Source organism: Meleagris gallopavo, chromosome 3, assembly GCF_905368555.1.
Source record: "Meleagris gallopavo chromosome 3, MGAL_WU_HG_1.1, whole genome shotgun sequence".
Taxonomy (NCBI): Eukaryota; Metazoa; Chordata; class Aves; order Galliformes; family Phasianidae; genus Meleagris; species Meleagris gallopavo.
Window position 1 is genome coordinate 91482061 of NC_139406.1, and position 20226 is coordinate 91502286.

Consider the following 20226-nt stretch of genomic DNA (forward strand, 5'->3'; position numbering starts at 1 on the left):
AATATACTTCAGATATGGGATGAAGTTGCTTTTATGCATCACCTGTCTTGGAAAGCTTTCATCTCCTTCTCTCTATCATAGCTCAACACTTCTTTTAGGGGTGGATCCAGAGCAAAAACCACTCTAAGCCCTTTTTTATTCTTGTCTGTGCTTTATCTCTACTCAGGCATCTTCATACCCCTCAAGAGGGTTTGGTTCCAACATCTCTATGGATGCACTCTGGAACATCTCAGTAGGATGCTGGATCCCCCTTCCTACTTTGCTTGTCATTCTGTGGCCTTCAATACCCTTTCAGCACTTCTAATTTAGTGGATTTAAAATTCATTCATTAGTATTTCGTAAGTCTATATGAAAAAAGAAATACAACAGAAGCAGCAGAGAAAACAACAAAAAGTTGTTCAGTTTGAAACAGAACCTCAGTATATGTTTAAGGATTCACTAAGAATGCTATTTCCAAGCTCAAAAGGAAATAATTTTCCTAGGCCAAACCTGAACCTGAAAGCCAAGATAAATCTTTCTCAGCATTTACACGTTCCTGAATTGTCTCCCAATCGTCTCACAGAGTATAAGATTTTTAAAGGTTTTACCTGTGGAAACAGTCATCAGATCAATGTTTGACTGAGACTGCAATGATTACGACGATGAACAGCAGAACGGCCACAGCAGCAGAGAGGAGGCAGCACTTCATCTTCCTGGCTCGTAGCTGAAAGAAGAGAAAGAAATAAATGGATGGGTATTTGAATAGGAAGATGGAGAGTATATTCACAAAGAAATTTTGCTATTTTTCCATCTGTGAGACTATCTGAAACAAAACAACATGAAACAACATGGAGAACTTGTGTCTTTGTTCGTAATGATCCATTCCTCTGAATGACCTCTTTTCTCCCTTTTCAAGGGAAATCTCCTTAAATATAATCACCTTCCAGATAAAACAATTGCATTTATCCAGAGGTCTCTATCTTCCAACTAAAACATCAATCTAATTTGGAAGACTATGTTGATATTATTGATATTACCTACTTTTCATACCTTTCCCTAAGTGGTGTAATGAACCTAACGGTGGTTTGAAATTGTATGTTAAATGGTTTACAGCTCTCTGTACTGCTATTACCCATATAGCTCTACTTCTCTAGCTATTTTGTTCCACAGAAGTTTTGGCCTGTTATACAAGTGCCTGGAAGTGCCAGGGAACTCCTCCACAGCCCACTACTTCATTCACTTGCAACCCTCCCAGAGCCCATCCATTTTTCCACGCAGAGCTGGAGTAGCACTTTCACCAGGGAACTCAGTAATGCATATTCCATCCTCTCCTCTAGAATCAATCACCAACAGGACTGGTGACTTTTATGAAAGTGTGGATTTCTAGATTATTTTTTTTTATGAAATACAAATGCCACACTGCCCTACACCCACAGCAGATAATCAGTGGTTCACGTTAGTTCTCCATTTGCTTTTCAGTTATTCACACCAAAATGTTTTCTTTGTTTGGAAAAAAAATTAGATGCTTTCAGTAAGAGGATCTTTTTGTCAGGTATGCAAGGCAGGAAATCATTCTTCCCCTTCCCCAAAAACTCTGCGTAGTGGCAACCCTTTGCTCATACCTTTAAATGAGTTTACAGTGACTCCTAGGGGAAGTAAATGGTTGTATCATGGCTACCTCTCTAATTAATTTTTTCACCCATTAAATGATGTTTCTTATATGCTTGCAGCCTTCATTTCTGGAAGGATAACGGGATGCATTCTGAAAGCTGAATGCATGAGACAATAGTTTTCCTACAGAATCCTCTTTTAACTTCAGTTAATTCCAAAGCAAACCAGGAAATCTCTGCTAAAAACTGAAGACTACCTTAAAACATCTAGATGTCCTTGTTCACTTCAACGATGCCAGAGCCTTTGCTCTGTCAGCAAAGGATGCTAATAGGTCATTAAGTAATTTAGCATCCAGCAGCGGTCTAATATTCCTAATGAGAATTTCAAAGACTGTATGGTGGCTTTTATTTCAGACCCTTTGCAGAGAGGTTCCTTTACTTTGCTCTATCACTGCAAATTTAAATTCACTGTTATTTTTGCCTTACATAGATTTATTTATTTTTTTTAAAGAGTGTAAAGCAACCATCACACTCAACCATAGACAGACTCATTGGAGGGTAAGAGAGAAAGGGCCAAGCCTGTATTCTGATATTTAGGTTAATATTTTATGACCTTGCCCTGACTGGCAAGTCAGGATAATGATTCCTATTCTGTTTACATCTCTTGTGAGATTCAGTAACACTGTCCTTTTTATAGCCCCCATGCACTTAACCAGCCCTGTCTTGTGAAGAGGACAATCCTGTATGTTGGTGAGGTGATGGATGCAACACTTGCTTGTAGGTATCCTTTGGGAGCTAGTAGGAAGTCTACAGCCTTAGATTGATGGCATAGCTCTTGCAAGCTTTTCAGTGCCCTAATTAGTGAAGAAAGACATTAGCACGTAGCCGGTAGGGCAAATTGTTCTGATCACCAGATAGGATCTACAGACCACAGTATAGGGACCTTGAGGAATACACAATAATAAACAGCATACATTATAATAGTAAACACAGCAAACTCTGGTAATTATCCCCAGTTGAGGTTAACAGAGAGTGACTGCTAAACTGAGATTATAAACAATGTCTTGTCATTGTAGAGAGAAGTTGGGAAACAAATAATGCAGTCCTGTGACTCTTAATAGCCCCAAGACATCATGGCACATTGAAAACACATCACCATCAGAAATTTAAGGACTAAACAACTTGCATATGCTATGATTTAGTTTTCCCAGGTATGCATGTACAATTAATGAAAAAATATTTTTCCCCAGCAGGATCTCTAGCTTGCTCAGTAAATGGGTAATTATTGCACTATGCACATACTATACTTACATATATTTTACTTATAGATATTCTTAGTACCTCCATCAAAGCCATTCTCACATGAGACCAGAAAAAACTTTAAACCTTTCACTTAACACCAAGGTCCTAATATTTCTATGGAAGTTTTAAGACAATAGGACCATTTAAAGAGTATCTTCCATTCCAAACATCAATGTGGTAATGGGTTCACTTTAAGGTAAAGAAGTGGAGACAGAAACCATAGCTGGTAGCTTGGCTTATCTCTGGAAAGTTCAAATTCCCCAAATAGTAAAAAAAAAAAAATAAAATAATAATAATAATAAAAGCATGATGTAGTTTCTTGAATCAGGGTTAATCCACATGATAAACCATTTCCAAATCTGCAACAGGATCATGTCTCCCAAGGGCAAGATCCTGCAAAATGATTCATTTATTTCAGGGAACTCTGCTTTTTTATAACATTTCCCATGCCTCCAACTAGTCTTCAGTTGATTTCACTCATCTTTTTCAAGTCCTTTCTCCCCTCAGCTGCTGGAGATCCTTCTTTTACATTGTCCACATTAATGTTATGCTTATTTTCCTTGACTTTTCTGGGCTCTGCACAGGAAGCCTTACAGGCATTTGACCTCCTCTCAGTTCCCATAGCCCAGTGCAACCCACACCCACAGCAGGACCAACTGTATGATAATTATGATAATTCTGCCAAGCCTCTTCTTCTGTCAAGGAACACATACTGAAGTAATGGCATGCCTACGAAACAGTAACACAGCACAGGTACTGACAGCTGAGGTATACTCTTGGTACAAACTGAATCTTGAGAGTGCTTCTCCCCCTCTCAGCTTCCAAGAAGTATTAAAGAAAATTGAGAGAATTTATTTATTTATTTATTTATTTTCCATAGACTTAAAGGTTTTTTTTTGCCAAATTCTCATAAAGATGGCAAAAAAAGCATGTCTCCTTTATCCATTCTTTTTCTGTTAAATTGTAAAGCTCTATCCACATATATGCTGCACAAGAATATAACAAAAGCTCCTAAAATATGTTTCTCCTAGGGAAACATATTTTCCAAAACTCCATTTTGGAAAACACTGACTACCTTTAACTATTAATTAAAATATGTATCTATACCTCCAAATATAAGAGATATAGAAAATCTGACTCACAAAATTCCAGGCCAAATTTTGGGCAAGTTTAAAGCAACTAGAAAGAATAATTTTCTTGTAGAAGACGTATGACAAAAAAATATAAGCAGTCTTGTCTGATTTTATTTTAATTATATCAGTTTATCCTTAACCCCGAATGGTGTGCTGTTGCATTGCTCTGGTATTACATCTCTGTCCCAATCTGTTTTAAGACCATTTCCCATAACACAAGGAACTTGTTGATTAAATTTGAGCTAATCTATTTTCCTTGTAAACATTTGCCCAAGATGAAAAGAATATAGTGTGGGACAAAAAAAAAAAAAAAAAAAACCACCATCAAAAATAGGAGCAGCCCAAATCGTGCAGTAAGAAGTAATGGCTCTCTACAAGTTATTCTGCTAAGCTCTCAGAGCTTTTTAGCAACACGTTATTAGTAAAGATATATTTTAGTCTCGACGAAAACTCTTTAAACACACATGTGAAATAGTGAGGAGTGAAAAGCAGAGAAGGAATGAGCAAGGCTATTTAGGGACACAGCTGAGGAGTGCTTTATATTGACAGGAGAAGTGGATGTGACTGAGCCTGGAAGAAATCTTTCCATCACCATTTCATAAAAGAAGCTGTAGGTCATGTTCTTCAGCCTGGAAGGTATTTCTTTCTTGGGGGTGAAATGTTAAGAGACATTCTAATTATGTCACAACAGACAGTTAAATCATTAACAACTATTAAAGCCCAATACTGCTCTAGGCTCAGAAAAACAACATTCGTTTTGGAAATTCCTAAGTAAATGCATTTGCAAGGAGAAAAAAAAGAAAAAAAAAGAAAAAAAGAAAAAGTCTTTGCTAGAGAATCAAATGCTGGCAAGAGCAAAGCATAAGTAAGAGGAGAGTGGTCCAAAACTGCTTTTCCTGTATGATTCAGATATGGAAAAGCAGCATTGTGGTTCTCTGCCATCTGTGGATTGCTTCCACCATACACTGCAATTCAGGTAGGCAGAGAATTCCCAACTGGCCTTCGTAAAGAAAACAAATATAAGAAGGACATAAAGCTATTAGAGCGTGTCCAAAGAAGGGATATAATGATCACAGAATCACAGAATTGTAGGGAACCTCTAGAGATCACCTAGTCCAACTGCCCTGCCAAAGTAGGTTCCCTACACCAGGTTGCACAAGTAGGTGTCTTGGCAGGTCTTAAATGTGTCGAGGGGAGACTCCACAACCTCTCCAGGCAGCCTGTTCCAGTGCTCTGTCACCCTTACTATGAAGAAGTTCTTAGATACCTTTGTACTATGCTTCAGTCTGTGGCCATTTCCTCTTGTCCTGTCATCACACACCGCTGAAAAGAGTCTGGCCTCATCCCTTTGCCTCCTGCACCTTAGATATTTATAGACATGATGGGGAAGGGTCTGGAGAGCAAGGTGTGTGAGGAGGGGCTGAGTGCCCCTTGCTGGGTGCAGCCCAGAACAGAGCAGGCTGAGAGGAGGCTGCTCCTACAGCTCCATGGTTGTGGCACTTTCTAGGTCATCTGCAGGGCAAAAGCGATGGGTGGATTACCATCACTAGCCAAACTAATCTTGCAAATATCACCTCCCTATTATGTCCCTCCCTGTTCACTGGCTTCAGGTGAGGACAGGGATGAGAAGGAATGGCCTCGAGTTGTGCCAGGGGAGATTCATATTGGACATTAGGAAATACTACTTCTCTGAAAGAGTGGTCAGGCACTGGAATGGGCTGCCCAGGGAGGTGGTGGAGTCACTGATCCTGGAGATGTTCAAGAAACATTTAAATGTTATGTTGAGGCACATGGTTTAGTGAGAACTAGTGGCGATACACAGACGGGTGGACTAGATGATCTTGATCTTTTCCAACCTTGGTGATTCGGTGATTCTATAATTCTAAGACAGTTAACCCAACATCATGCCTCCCTCCCTCCGTCAATGAAAAATAGTAAAAGTATTGACACGCCCCAGGCTTTTCAGCTAGGTTGCGTGGGCAAGAATCTGACTTGTGGGAAAGTTCTACCTTTCATTCTTCATTTCTAAGGTTATTATGGTAAGTGAGCAAAAAGCCATCCTGTACTCAGCGTAAAAGGACTCAGTAAGGCTATCCTGAGGAGTGCTTTTTAAATAGTGCATAAATAATGAAGCATCTTCCAACAGAACAAGGATGACAAGAACTTCTGGAAGTACAATTCCACGGATCATGCAATGAAATATGTCTGTTACAGAGATCTATCTCCTGCAAACTCATCTTGGTGAGAGGGATTAAAAACCAACCAACCAACCAGCCAACCAACCAAAACAAAAAAGATCTGCATAATAACAATCTTCAATTGTTGGGGTAGGTCTTTTTAATGGTCTCTATCAGGCAATGAAAATTCATCTTGATTAATTTTCAAGTACTGTCTCTTTTCAGATTAACGAATCTGTTTGACATAAAATGGGACACTTCTCATGCAAATCTCTGCATAGAGTTTTGAGACATTAAAGAGGTTCATACAATTTCTTTCACCCTGCCCTCAGAGGTCATTTGGTACTGCACTAAAGCATTTGTCTGTGCCCTTAATATACATTTTGAAAGCTAATTTGTGGTCTGCTAGATTGGGAGCCCAGGTCCTTAATAACATTTGGGCACATTTATACAGAGATGATATTATAAATCTGAAACTATTGTCACTCCAATATACACCAGCAGGAACTCTGCTGAACGCTGGACCTCTCATGGGAGAGTAAAAGGAAATACTGGAGTAATGCAGCAGAAAATCAGATCAGAGATGTATGTTTACCTTGAAGTATAATGCAAACATAAAGAGGGAAAAATTCCTCATACACTCTCACATTGTCTTCATCATTGTTTTGTTTTTATATTCTATTTACGCTGACAAAATCCCTCAGCTAAGTAATACACAATCATCTCTGATAAGATAGTAAACAGAATGTGTTATTGCAACAGAAGTGAGGAGTGTGACCTTTAATGTGTGTAAAAATTAAAATGCACTGACCAGATTTGGTGACCTTTATGGTAAAGCTTCCTTATAGAGTAACAATGAATTTGCTATTAAATAACATTGCTTCTGCAGACAGGCAAGAAAAGACCAGTAATATTATTAAGCATTTTTTGTATATTTAAATGAGTACAAAGCAGTCAAGTTGCATATGAATAAAACCTACAAGATTTGATAGCAACAGAAAAAGGCGAGCCCATGCCAGCAAGAGAATATCACTTTGCTTTGTCACATTGGTCTTGTACCTTGACTGCCACATCATTTGGATCAATTTCAAACTTTTCCTTGTGACTCAATGTCTACATATTTGAAATTTGGCACTAATTCTGCATAGCCTTGCCATTCCAAATTTCTTTGGGATCCACCTCTTACTCATTTACCTTTATTTCACCTGCCATCTATAGGCATGATTCCTCCACGTTTCCTATGGCAAGATTGTGTTTTCTGCCACTTTGCTATTTAGCCAGTGATAACCATTCAGGATGACATTTTCCATGCCTAAAATCAATCTCAAGCTGATGTATACATTTCATTTAAATGCAGCCAATTCAAAGATGAAAACTACAGAAAAATGTCAAAGTATCCCACGCTGACAAAGATAAAACAAACATTTTCTTTAGTGTCTCCATGCTTCAGAGCAGGATGGGGAGTAGAAGAAAGAACATGGAAAATGGAGTTTGTCCAGTCCTTGAGGGTGCACTTTTTGTTGTTCCTAAGAAATTTGGCTCTGCTTGGGAAATGTAAGGCTTCTCCGAGATCCTAGTTCATGTGCATTCATACCTACTTCAAAATCTGAGGTAATTTTCACCATATGCCACACTCCCCTGTAAGGATAAGAGTACCATTTTCTGTGCTGATCTGCCTAAAAGCAGAAAGGGGCTGGTGGTGAGACCGTATGCACTGATTTAAGTGCTGCATTTTCTAACTTCTAAATGCTTGAATTATCAATCTTCATATTCCCTTAACATACTTGTGTTTTTTTGTTTTTTTTTCCTAATGCTTGAAACATCATTTATAATAACGCATGATAATGGTTTATATTTCCAGCATGTCTTTCAAGGCAGCAGGCCTTCAATGTGATTTACAAATTCACTGTAAAGAGGATTAATTTTTTTTTTCTCCAGTACTGGAATGAAGCCATCTACCTTTGGCAGTTGTTTTAATTCTATGCAGCAAATCTAGCCAGCAGTTGAAAGCAGGTAATGACTATCATGTGCAGCCGAAACACCAGATAGCCCTCATTTATCCCAAAACAAAATATTCTCTTTAAGTTTTGCAAAAAATTCAATAAGATTCGTAGCAGCTCCACACAGGCAGACAGAGAGAACTGAAATTCCCCAACAATTCAAACCTAAAAACGTGTGAAAGAACTGGTTGGCAGGGTTGGGAATGGCAACGTTTGGGTCACAGTGCTGCTGGTCTCTATACGTGGAGCTCTGTAGCTCAACCTGTTTCCACTCTAGTCTGTAAGTCATCAGTGTGTCTGTGAGAGGGTTATGTCAGCCAGTGCTCAACTGTGGAACCAACTGAGGAGAGATTCAGTTTATTCTCCAGTGTAACAGTGCAAGGTCCCCCAGGTTAGCTCTACATGTCAATAACAACTAGATCAAACTTCGCACTGACTTGTAAGCACCAGAGCCAAACAAAGGTTATAATCTGCTCCACATTCGTTGATGTTAATGGAAGAATTTCAGCGCATCCTTATGAGGTTCTGCTTCAAGAAAATTAATAATTTCTTTCATATTGCTATTGAAAACATTTTTATTTGAGAAGTCTAATAAAAATAAAATGCAGAGTTACGGATCGAGCAACAGTCAGAAGCCAGAAGGGATCTTCAAACTAGCCTCAAATTCAAGCATCAGACAAAATAAACAAAGGCACTTTTGGGGGCAAGGGAAAAATAGCAGAACACATAATTCTTGTGTTTTTTCATGTTGGGACTGAAATAAATGATTTTCTGATTTCAAAGCACAGTTAGACCTGACTTCAAGTCTCAGCTGTAATTAAGACAAATTACCCTCAGTGTTAAGTGTTTAGGCTTTACAGAAGAACCTGCTCTAGTTCTGTACATACAAACAGCAGTCAGTACACTACTGTGAGTGATCTATCAAAAAGCTCCCCCCAGTGCTAAGAAACATAAGTAAAACCAATTTGCGGAGCTTCCAGTTTCCAGTGCCATTAGCTCCTCAGAAAGTCAGTGCTAGGAGCTGATAATCTCCCAAGTGGAAATGTCATAGAACTATATTAGGCAGTATGCTGTATTTGTATTTTCACTGGGCAAGTTGAAATGATGGAAAAACAAACAAAACAAAAAGCAGAGAAGACTTGTTACTTGCTAATTTCTATCTGTTTTCTCCTTACTGTATTGGTTTATCTAAGACAGGACATTGCATCTTACAAACTTTGCTCACCACAATCTCTGGACCATCACTAGCATCACTCCTATCCTAATGCTATCACTCTTACCACCATTAGCATATCAGGAAGTGTAGACAAACTATCATACATTAATTTAGAGTTTTGCAGAACACAGCTGACATCTGCTGCATTGAACTTTAAATATATATCTAAACGTGATAACTAGATTGGTTTTGGTATTGAAGTTGGAAAAAAATATGTTTCAATAACAAGAGTAAGAGAATTATCCTTAAAAAAACTTGAGGAGAATCACCAGGTTTGGCAACCAAGGCTGTTAAAGCATAAGACTGATATTTTTCACCTAGGCCTACCTGTGCAACCTGCTGTAGGGGGCCTGCTTTGCAGGGGGGTTGGATTCGATGACCTCTGGAGATCCTTTCCAGCCCCTACAATTCTGTGATTCTCCTTGCAGGAATGCTATTTTTCACTGGTTTGCAAGCATTAACCATGTCACTGCTGCTCCTCTGCAGTATTGAGGCATGGTGAGAGCAAAGTGCTAAGTAGTGGTGAGTAAATTAAACTGAGATCAGGCATGAAAATCTCGGAGAAAGTGATAAATGGTGTGCTACAAATTCAGGGAATGCACACCTCCACATTTTGCCTAATGTGGCATACACACACACACACATATATATATGTGTGTGTGTGTGTACATACAAGCAGATTAAAAGCTATTTTACAGCTTCTTAACCCGTAAGTACCAATATATGGGTCTTCACTTATTCAAAATAGATCCTTGCAAGACAAGTGGAAAGTCTTAAAAATTTGCCAAAATAATATCAGTAAAGGATGAAAGGGTATTTCTACTTTCCACTAATTTCTGACATAAGAGGAGAGCATCACATCTAGTGTAACACCAGTGAAGCTACGAATAACAGTGTTTCCATGTTAATGTATTGGGTAGGACAGAACTAAATGCGAAGCTGAATGATCACAGAATGACTTGAGTTGGAAGGGACCTTAAGATCATCTCGTTCTAATCCCCCTGCCATGGACATTACTGCCACCCACCAGATCAGGCTGCCCAGAATCCCATCCAACCTGGCCTTGAACACCTCCTTGTTCACCTTGGCCACCTTGAACACTGGGGAATCCACAGTGTCTCTGTGCAAGGTGTGCCAGCACCTCACCACCCTCTGAGTAAAGAATTTCTTCGAAACATCTAAACTAAATCTCCCCTCTTTTAATTGATACTCCTTAGAATTGCTTAGGCAATCAAAATTCAAGATTTAAAGTGTTTAAATCTAAACAATCTCTTCAGAGTCTAAATCGCATTTTTTTACCTCTTGTTTTTTTTGTCATTTTCACATTAGCCTATGAACTTTAATTTTGTTACCGAATTAAATGCACAAATGCAACAACAAAAAGCTTGAGTTGATACCAAACTTCTGTCTCTAAATGTAATCAGAAAGTCCAGGAAAACGTTGTGTGGGAATAATTCTCCTGCGGTTTTCTAATCTTTATCCTAATAGATGGAGATGCAGGCGAAGTCAGAGTGGTGAGGTCCTGGAACAGGATGCCCAGAGAGACTGTGGATACCCCGTCCCTGGAGGTGTTAAAGGCCAGGTTGGATGGGGCCCTGGGCAGCCTGGTCTAGTACTAAATGTGGAGGTTGGTGGCCCTGCCTGTGGTGGGGGGTTGGAGCTTGATGATCCTTGAGGTCCTTTCCAACCCAAGCCATTCCATGATTCTATGACTCTAAACTGAATTCTACTCAGAACTAAGCTAGCAAACTAAGTTGAACAGTGTCTGATTTAAGGGCTGAAAATGATTACAGGACCATGGCTTCTATTGTTTCTGCAAGAAATTAGTATTGAGAAGCATGTTGCAAAATTCACTGCCACTAAAACTGTGTGTTTCCTGCATTTACGTCAATATCCTCGCGTATTTACAGTTTGCAAGGGATTCTGAATAAAAGAGATCAGTATGTTACAAATATCTGATTAATAGCATTGCTTCATAAATCAGCTTGGAGACAGGCCCTGCTGACTGAACCCCAGGTCTAGGCATGACCCAATCAGTGCTGCCAATGCAGAGGTCTGGTTGTGCAAAGCATGTGGTAACAGTTTAGCTGTGATGGGCAAGACAGTGGAGCTCTGTGAACAGCACAAAGTGAGGTCCCAGTGGTCATTCCTACAGACCACATCCACTACTATCAGCAACAAGAAGACAATCTGCAAAATTAAGAATTACACGAAAATAGGAGTTTTTACTGGCAAATGAGAAAATAGCTTCTGTCTCTCAGTTGTATCTCATTGCAAAATTGGAAGGGTGCAGAAAGCAACAAAACTTATTAAATACATTTATCTTTTTATAGTCGCATACGATTTCTGTCATGGTGCAGATTAGGAGCTGCAAGATTTGCAGTAGAAAGCACATTTATTCAAGCCATTTATGCTGTGTAAAGGAAAAATACCTACAACACTTCATCTGTTGAGCAAGACAACAGAGAGATGTGATTCTCTAGCATGGTAGAAATAGGGAGAGAACATGTCACAAAAACTAATAACTAATTTTTAGCTATGACAAAGAAACTTCATTAATACATCATGTTGTAAGCAGAAGGGTCATCAACTTTTTACATGAGCAGTAATGGTAGGACAAGGAGGAATGGTTTTAAACTAAAACAGGGGCAATTTCGATTAGATGTCAGGGAAAAATATCTTCACCATGAGAGTAGAATAGGTTGTCCAGAGAAGCTGTGGATGCCCTGTCCTTGGAAATGGATCAATGGTTCAAGGCCAGGATGGATGCGGCCCTGGGCAACCTGATCTAGTGCCTGATTTAGTGGTTGGCAGCCCTGCCTGTGGAAGGGGGGTTGGAACTAGATGACCTCCAAAATCCCTTCCAAACCAAGCCATTCGATGACTATATGATTCAATGATCTTAAGACAAAAAATAATAAACTACTGTACCATGTTAATTTCGAAACTTTTTTTTTTTTAGTTGTTTATTGTGACATATTATTGTCAATATTACTCCAGGCAGATGTACTAGGCTGCTGAGGAGATGAGGATATTAATCAGTTTTCAGGGAAGGCTTATCTGTAAATCCTCAGAAACCATAATCCTGAAAACTGAACTGAATGACTGGTCTGAAGCTCTGAGAAAGTTTCCAAAGTAGTTCTGAGAACTTTCACCTCAGCTGAAACCTCCATGGGAGATTATGTGCTGGTGGTATTTGGAGAACAATTCAAAGGCAGAAATCTCCAGAGAAGTCCTCACTTATGGAATTTTTTGAGGTTGGCACTTATGAAACCAGATATTTTTGAACACGCTGGATATATGAAGAGAATCTCTGAAATTGTTAAGCACCCCAGCTTTTTTCTTTTTTCTTTTTTTTTTCTCCACACTGTTGATCAAAGCTTTTAACTCTCTGCTCCTTTCCTCTCTGGTATCTATGACAAGAGCTTAAATAGTTGAGTTCCCCATGGAAATAAAAAATATATACTTATATAGCTATGTGGTATGGCTGCATGTGTTTTTTCCCCTTTCTGCATGTCAAAGCCTGAATGCTTAACATATTAATTCATTGTGTTCAGCTTTCTAATGCTAGCTCCTTTAAGTCATTAGAGCTCCTTTTTTCACTCTAATCCTCTTATTTGGTGATCAGTCTGAGTCTGCCTGTATTTTTTTAAGAGTATTTTTAAGTTTCTGGCACAGATGAAGGAAAGTTTTCTCTTGATCTACTTCACAGACTCCAACACATTAGTTAATGGTTCAGTGTCATCCTTAGGCCTACAATTGTTTTGTGGCAATTCTGTTTCTTGTGTTGCTATTTATGAATTGAAGGACGATGTTTCTCTTAAATGTGTTACGGTTGATGAAAGCTGACCAGCAGAAAACTAAATGAATTTAAATGGATATGGCAAAGACTGTAATAGCCACTGTAATGTGCTGCAACTGGAAGAACCACCAGCAGACCCTTTTCTTTAGTGAGTCATTCCTAAAATTGCTCATAGCTCATTTCTTCTTCTTACTCTAATTATTTCCCATTAAAGTCTGCCTTTGCACAAGCATTGTGAGAATACAATCTCAAGACACCAGGCAGATACTACACCACGAACAACAAAACTTCCAGTCACCTCTGACTCAACTTATTATTTCTGAAGATAAATTCATCTCTCATTATCAGACTTCCTGTTGTTTGCTACACGTACTTTAAAAGGCAGAGAAATCATTTGTAATAGCAACATCATGTTTCAGAGTTTGAACGCATCAAAGAGAAGTCCTCATCACCCCCCTTACTTCTCAGCTACAGGGCACAGGAAAACTCACTAAAGCAATGGGCAATAACATATTCTTAACAGAAGTTTAACTGCTCTGCTATTCCCTCTATGATCTTTCAAACCTCATTTAAAGACAGAATTTCATTTATCCACTTTAGCAAAAAGCTGTAGACAGCAATCTGCTTCCTCTTTCTGTTTCTTTCAGGAGAAGAAGCAAAAAAAAAAAACAAACAACAACAACAAAAAACCCACAAAAAAAGCAAAACAAAACAAAAAAACAACAAGAAAAGAAGTCAGCATAAGAGCAGCCCCACATCAACTATTCTCTGCAGTAAATTAATTAAACAATTATATTAGCCAAGCCTTCACTTCTGATGTGGCACAGCTGACATTAATTGAGCCACAATCAAGATAGTAATTCAGGTTAATTGGATTTCCACTGTCAGCAGCTATCAGCTTGTTTCAATATGCTGCTGTCATTTAAGAATAATTAATCGTGGATGACTTTATTGGATGGCATGTGCTGACAGCTGATGGTGTGGTGATGCTTGAAAAAGTGGTGATTGCTGTAGGCCTACTGAACAGCAAGGCTGGTTTCCTTCCCAGGGATTATTCTACCCCCACTGCATCTTGAGACCCAAAATTTGCTACCATGAAGTGTTGACAGAGATATTCACTGACTCTTGCATGTGTGCAGAGAGAAAAAGAGTGGGTTGCAGAATGAAGCAGCCATTCCTATTGAAATAATGCTACAAAAGGTCAGAAGGAGATGCATGTTCTACTGCAGCCTTCAGGCACACAATTATTGTTTGGCTATTGCTACAGTGGCAAAAGATTTGATAACACAACAGTTCATATATTGCAAGAACTGAAATGCCAAGCTTGATCCAGTGTTATTTCCTTTTCTTCATTCATAATAGGCCATTACTTTGGTTAACATCTGATAATATAATTTATTCAATCTGTTGCCAGAATATCTGCAAAAATGTCAAGGAACTTATGAAGGCAAGTTTTATGTATTAATAACTTGAAGAAAAAAAAAAGATAAAACTGTTGTGGGAAAGTGGAGAAAAAAAAATTAAAGTGTAAGATGAAAATAATTTTGAGTGTTCCATAAGGAGTAACAGGAATACATTATGCTTCTGAAAAAAAATAAAAAGCAATTTAAATTTGAGTAAAGAAAAAGCCTTAATATCAAGATCTATTAGACTGTATAATTATTTCCCAAGGGGGAAAATATACATAGATATTTAAAATTAAAGTACAATTTTAGGATATTCTTTACAGAGTTCTCAAAATTTATATCAGAAATGGCAACACTAATTTGATAGCAAGATGGAGAAAATTTTTTTTAAGGAATATGATGTTTGCTTAACTGCCAGCTCTAGAAAGACAGAGTGAACAGAAGCAAATTTCTAAGGGAAAATTGAACTCAATGGGTGATGATTTTGATCCCTGTTTTTCAGCAAAATGCTGAACAGAAGACAGGAATATTCGCCACTCAAACAGTGGAACATAAATTCACAATTTGAAGACATATATATTTTTTTTCTTTAAGAGAGAAACCTGAAAAGACAGAAGCATCCTTTATTGTAAGTGGATGAGAAGAAACGCACTGTAGATACAAACGAGCAACACATGTTAAGCTCCTGATCTTCAACTTTTTATCTTCTTATAGCCAAGACCTGGTTACCTCTTTAGTCTTATTTACTTGTGAAATTCTCACTTTTCAAACACCTTTCTTGGTTTAGATGCAGAACAGCATGGTCTATTAGAAAGTAGAAGAATCCTTGCTGGAATCCAACCTAATCTGAGCGATAGACAAAAAGAACTAAACAAATAGTTTTATTATGTTCAGTGTCTTTGATTCAAATTGAGTCCAGACATGTAGCAGGGGGCTGTTATTTAAAAAGAAACTGAGAATGTCAGTAAATTGTTTTTGTTGTTGTTTTTTATTTGATCCATGATCCCACTAAGCTTTGTAATGTTGCTATATTAAATTCAGGGCATAGATGAGTTCTACAACCAGGGCGTGCTGTAATAAATAGGCAAAACACTGCTCTACAAATGTACATTAAAAACATCCTGTGCTTTTCTGATCTTCTCTGTGATTATTTCTGACAGATAAAAATTGAATCTGAATCTGCGTGTTTTTAAAGTTTTTTTTTTTCCCTTCAAACCAGATCCTCTTAAGATAGGATTGATGTGCCCTGTCATTAGCTCTGTAATTTTACAAGAAAATGGTTTTTTTGTTTGTTAGCTTCTTTCCTTGCTCCCAAGAGTTCCAAAATTCCACATATTTAATCATATTTGAGAGAGGAACAGAAGCCCTTAACATAGTCATGTTCCTACTGATGCCTTGAAGAGAAGATATCCACTCATTTGGTTCGGCAGCAGTCAGCTGGTAAAACTGCAAACCTGTTCACAAATAGTATGGCTTCTAGAAACAACATGTTTTTTCCAGTACAAGCAAAGGGAAGCCAGGTTAGGAAAAGAGAAATAAGGGTGGCACTGCTGACATCAAGCAAGATGTTATTCATTCTCCTGCTCACAGAATAACTTCAGTCCAAGGATCTCAGAGAATGCTTTTGTGCTACAGGGAAATGCAATAACCTATTACCCATGAAAGCTGCTGCCCCACCAGAAGGCTCAGTAGGTTACAGGTTTATGGAAGAGCCTGTAGTAGGCTGAGACATGATAGAATAATTTATTTTTCACTCTCCTGTTAGGGTAAGATCTATATCTGGCCAAAGTATTTCCAGCATCGCAGTGCATGACAGTTTCAGAGACTTTATGGCTCTTATAACACCTCTTTGAGACACTGCAAAACTGTTGTCTTAGTTCTAGTGTGTTGTTTTTTTTGTTTATTTTTGGAACTGATGAAGATTTAGTACTGTGAAGATTTCCAGTGCCATTCAGCTAATACTGGAATTTTCTGAAGATTTTGCTTCATACACTACTATAAAACAATTTCTGCATGAAAATCTTTTTATGTGTGGGCACTACAATACAAAGTTTTGTAACACAAAGGTCCCCTTCTGGATTCATTCAAGGATAAATTCTGTAACCAGGAAATATGTCACAAAGCAGAAAAATTAAGTCACGTCTTTTGCTTCTTAATCAAGCAGACAAAGAGCTGTAAAAGACATTAGATCAAAACTGTGAAATGTTTTCATTGTCACTGGTTCTGCGCCATTGATTTCTGTTCGGAACACCAGAAGAACATACGCAAGTGATGCTAAATGATCGAAGTGTCATAAACTTTATCTAAAAGGTTTGGTCAGAAAACAAGGAAAATAGCCAAAACTGAAGTACCCCAGAGCGAGTCAGATGTTTATTAGACAAAGCTGTTACACAATTTTAGCAGTAAGGAGGCCAAAGGCTTAACTGACCATGAATATTGGACTACCCTCCCATCTCCAGACGTAATAAATAATGATAATAAGAAATAAAATGAAAATGGAAGCAAAAATTGACTTTGCAGGCCACAGTTTCTGCACTACAGGCTTTATTTTTCAGCTAAGGATTTACTTCTCCAGGGTCCCACTCCAGCATCCTTTGGAAACTCTTAAGTTAGTAAATATATTTTTAAAATATGAGGAAAAGACTAAGCCAATAGGCTAGTTAAATTGCATATATCACGTGAACTGTAGGATTCTCTTCCATCAATGCCAGAGCAAAGCTTATGGTGGGTGAATGTAAAACATGCTCAACGGGTCATAAAATTTTGGACCACTCTTGGCTTTCAACTGCCTTCTAACATTTGGTCTCCCATGCTTCAAGGAGCTTAAAGACCATGTCAATGGTGGGGTTGCCATCTTGGAACTTTCATTGGAGCCAAGAAGTAGAAAAAAGGAATATCTAATGAAGTTTGAGCTCTAACTCCAGTGCCATTCTGGGCAATAATCCATACACCTTGTTCCTTGCCAGATTTTGTTTTATTTCCTCTCATTGTTTTCATGCAAAGATCTTGGAACCGTTTTCATTTTTTGTTTAAATAAGGCTCAGATATGGTCCATATGGCAGGCAGGTGAATGTTGTTACTTTTTCATCTTGGAAAGAAACGCAGATGGTTTTTCCAAGAGAAAAAAAACTACAACAGCAACAAAAACCATATCTTTTCTCCACCTGTTTAATTGAGCCGAAGTTTTATTAACAGTTTGGGGGTGTAAGGGGGAGATTTTTCATTATTTGTTTGTTTCACACAGGTAACAGCATGACAGTGGAATATTTGTTTTTATAATTGTCTGCACTTGTAGCTTAATCCCTCACAGCACATAATCATTAATAACAGATCACAAAGTCCTTAGATACTTGATGTAGAAAATTGCAGAAAAATATCAAGGTGCTTCTCCTTGGATGCTTAGTAGAAATACTAGCTGATGTGGCTTATTCTTTAAGAAAATGTGAATGTATCAGATTTATGAATTGCTAGTACCTAGGTGTTACTTTGTCTTGAAAAGACAGAATTAGGCTGTTCTTTCTATGCTTCTGCTGGAACAACAGCTCATAAGAAGGAGAGCTGGGTAGGGATTTTGCATTTTGTGTTTTCTGAGATGAGCAGGAATAGCTTTGGAGCTCTACTCAAATTCACACCCTACTTGCTTAGCCTGTAAACCCTGCTATAGTTGTAGCCTTTTTAGACACATCAGTCTGATGTGCTCAAGGTGATGAAACTGAAGGAATTATCGTTTTTCTGTAATGAGTTCTTCTGTTCGTCTCATTAGCTGGGCCTGGGTGTAGGTCTCTTGATTGTTGTCTTACAACTGCTGTGAATCAAGAAATGAACATGTGGGTGTGCTGGTGAAAAAGAAGAAAGTGTATGTTTTTTTTAAAAAAATGGTTTTCCTTTTTTATAGAGCTCTTTATCTTTTCCTTTAGTTTTCTTTGCAGTGGAAAATTTCAGTCACCAGACTATTTTTTGAAGAGAACAGAAGTCCTGGGTTAGGAGACAGATGTGAAGGCTCCAGAAAATTCATGTCTTCCAGAAGGAAAAGAAAATGCAATATAGTATTTTAACAAATGCTATATAAATAGTATTTCAACTTGGGATTGCAGATTTACGTGTTGGCCAAAAAATATTCTGAGCCTATTCAACCTTTCATCTTACTAGGACAACCAACAAAGATGCTGGTACTGTTCTTAACTGGATTTTGTCTAAGATGAGTCAAGACCTAAAAACAACAAAGCAGTATCGAATTCAGGAGTGCACTGTGACAAATGACAGTCATCCCAGTGAAAGGTTATGTCAGAGGTCTGATACCAGGACAAATGCAAATACATACCACTGTCTATTTCCCCAGCGTGTATACATAGTTTTGCTACATAGAGTTGCAGTATTGAAATCTGGCAGATGCTGAGCCCTTTCCTTGGAAGGTGAGGGGTAGCCTGGAGGGAGAGGATGGCAATGGATTTAATCATCATCTGGCAGGTGGAGATTAAGAGCCACGTTTTGGGATTTCCTAGCAAATCAGTATTCAGCCTTGCAGTTTTCATGGAATCACAGAATCATTAAGGTCGGAAAAGACCTCTAAGATCTCCTAGTTCAACTGTCAACCCATCAGCATCATGCCCACTGTATCAAGTCCTCCAGTGTCACATCTACAGCTTTCTTGAAAACCTCCAGGGAGGGGACTCAATCACCTCCCTGGGCAGCCTGTGCCATTATCTTACCACTTTCTGAGAAGAAATTTTTCCTAGTATCCAACCTGAACCTCCCCTGGCACAACTGAGGTCATTCCCTCTCTATTACTTGGGAGACTGACTCCCACCTCCCTAGAACCTCCTTCCAGGGAATTACAGAGTGCCATAAGGTTTCCTCTGAGCCTCCTCGTCTCCAGACTAAACAAGCCCAGTTCCATCAGCTGTTCTCCATAAGACTTGTGTTCCAATCCCCTCATACTTCATTGCTCTTCTCTGGACACACTTCAGAGACTCAGTGTCCTTCTTATAGAGAGGGGCTCCCAGTTTCATTGCAGCTTTGGGTTTTAACTTGTAAAATTCCATAAAGAGGAGAAATTATATTTTCTAGTTCAATACTGTCTCACCAAACATACTCATCATGCAAGGAGAGGATGTGTAAAGGCAATGTGATGCAAAGTTTAATACTACAGTGCTGAACTGATGGACCTGACGTGATGAAGACCATGTATTTAAGATGCTTTCAGCTTACTTGCATACTTCTACTAAATATCTGGAAACCAAAGGAAACTGGAAATTCGTACATATGAATAAATGTACTTAACTGAAATTATGAAAATCTTTTCAGAAGTTCAAAAACAATTCACTTCTGAAGCTAAGAACTATATTACTTATAAAGGCCTAAGAAGGTGAGAAGGATGGGGAGAGTGGCAGTAAGAACTCTTTGTCAAAGATGCAGCCACTTATTAAAGAATTATTAACAATTAAGGATTGAAGAACTATTTCTGAGCAATTATTGCAGAATAATTCCAAATTTTGAATATACAGTGCTAACGTATCGTAGAATCAGAGAATCATAGAATAGCTTGAGTTGGAAGGGACCCCAAAGATCATCAAGTTCCAACCCCACTGCCTCAGGCAGGGC

General features: G+C 38.4%; 1 protein-coding gene across 7 annotated transcripts in view; it reads right to left on the reverse strand.

Annotated features, from left to right (window-relative positions):
* TSNARE1 (t-SNARE domain containing 1) overlaps window positions 1-20226 on the reverse strand; it is a 469319-nt gene that overhangs the window by 58184 nt on the left and 390909 nt on the right. For all 7 annotated transcript variants that reach the window (XM_085221765.1, XM_085221753.1, XM_085221755.1 and 4 more), the window contains one exon: window positions 588-703. In XM_085221765.1, coding sequence (XP_085077891.1) covers window positions 608-703 — 96 coding nt within the window. In that variant the 3' untranslated portion in view covers window positions 588-607. The remainder of the gene's footprint in view (window positions 1-587; window positions 704-20226) is intronic.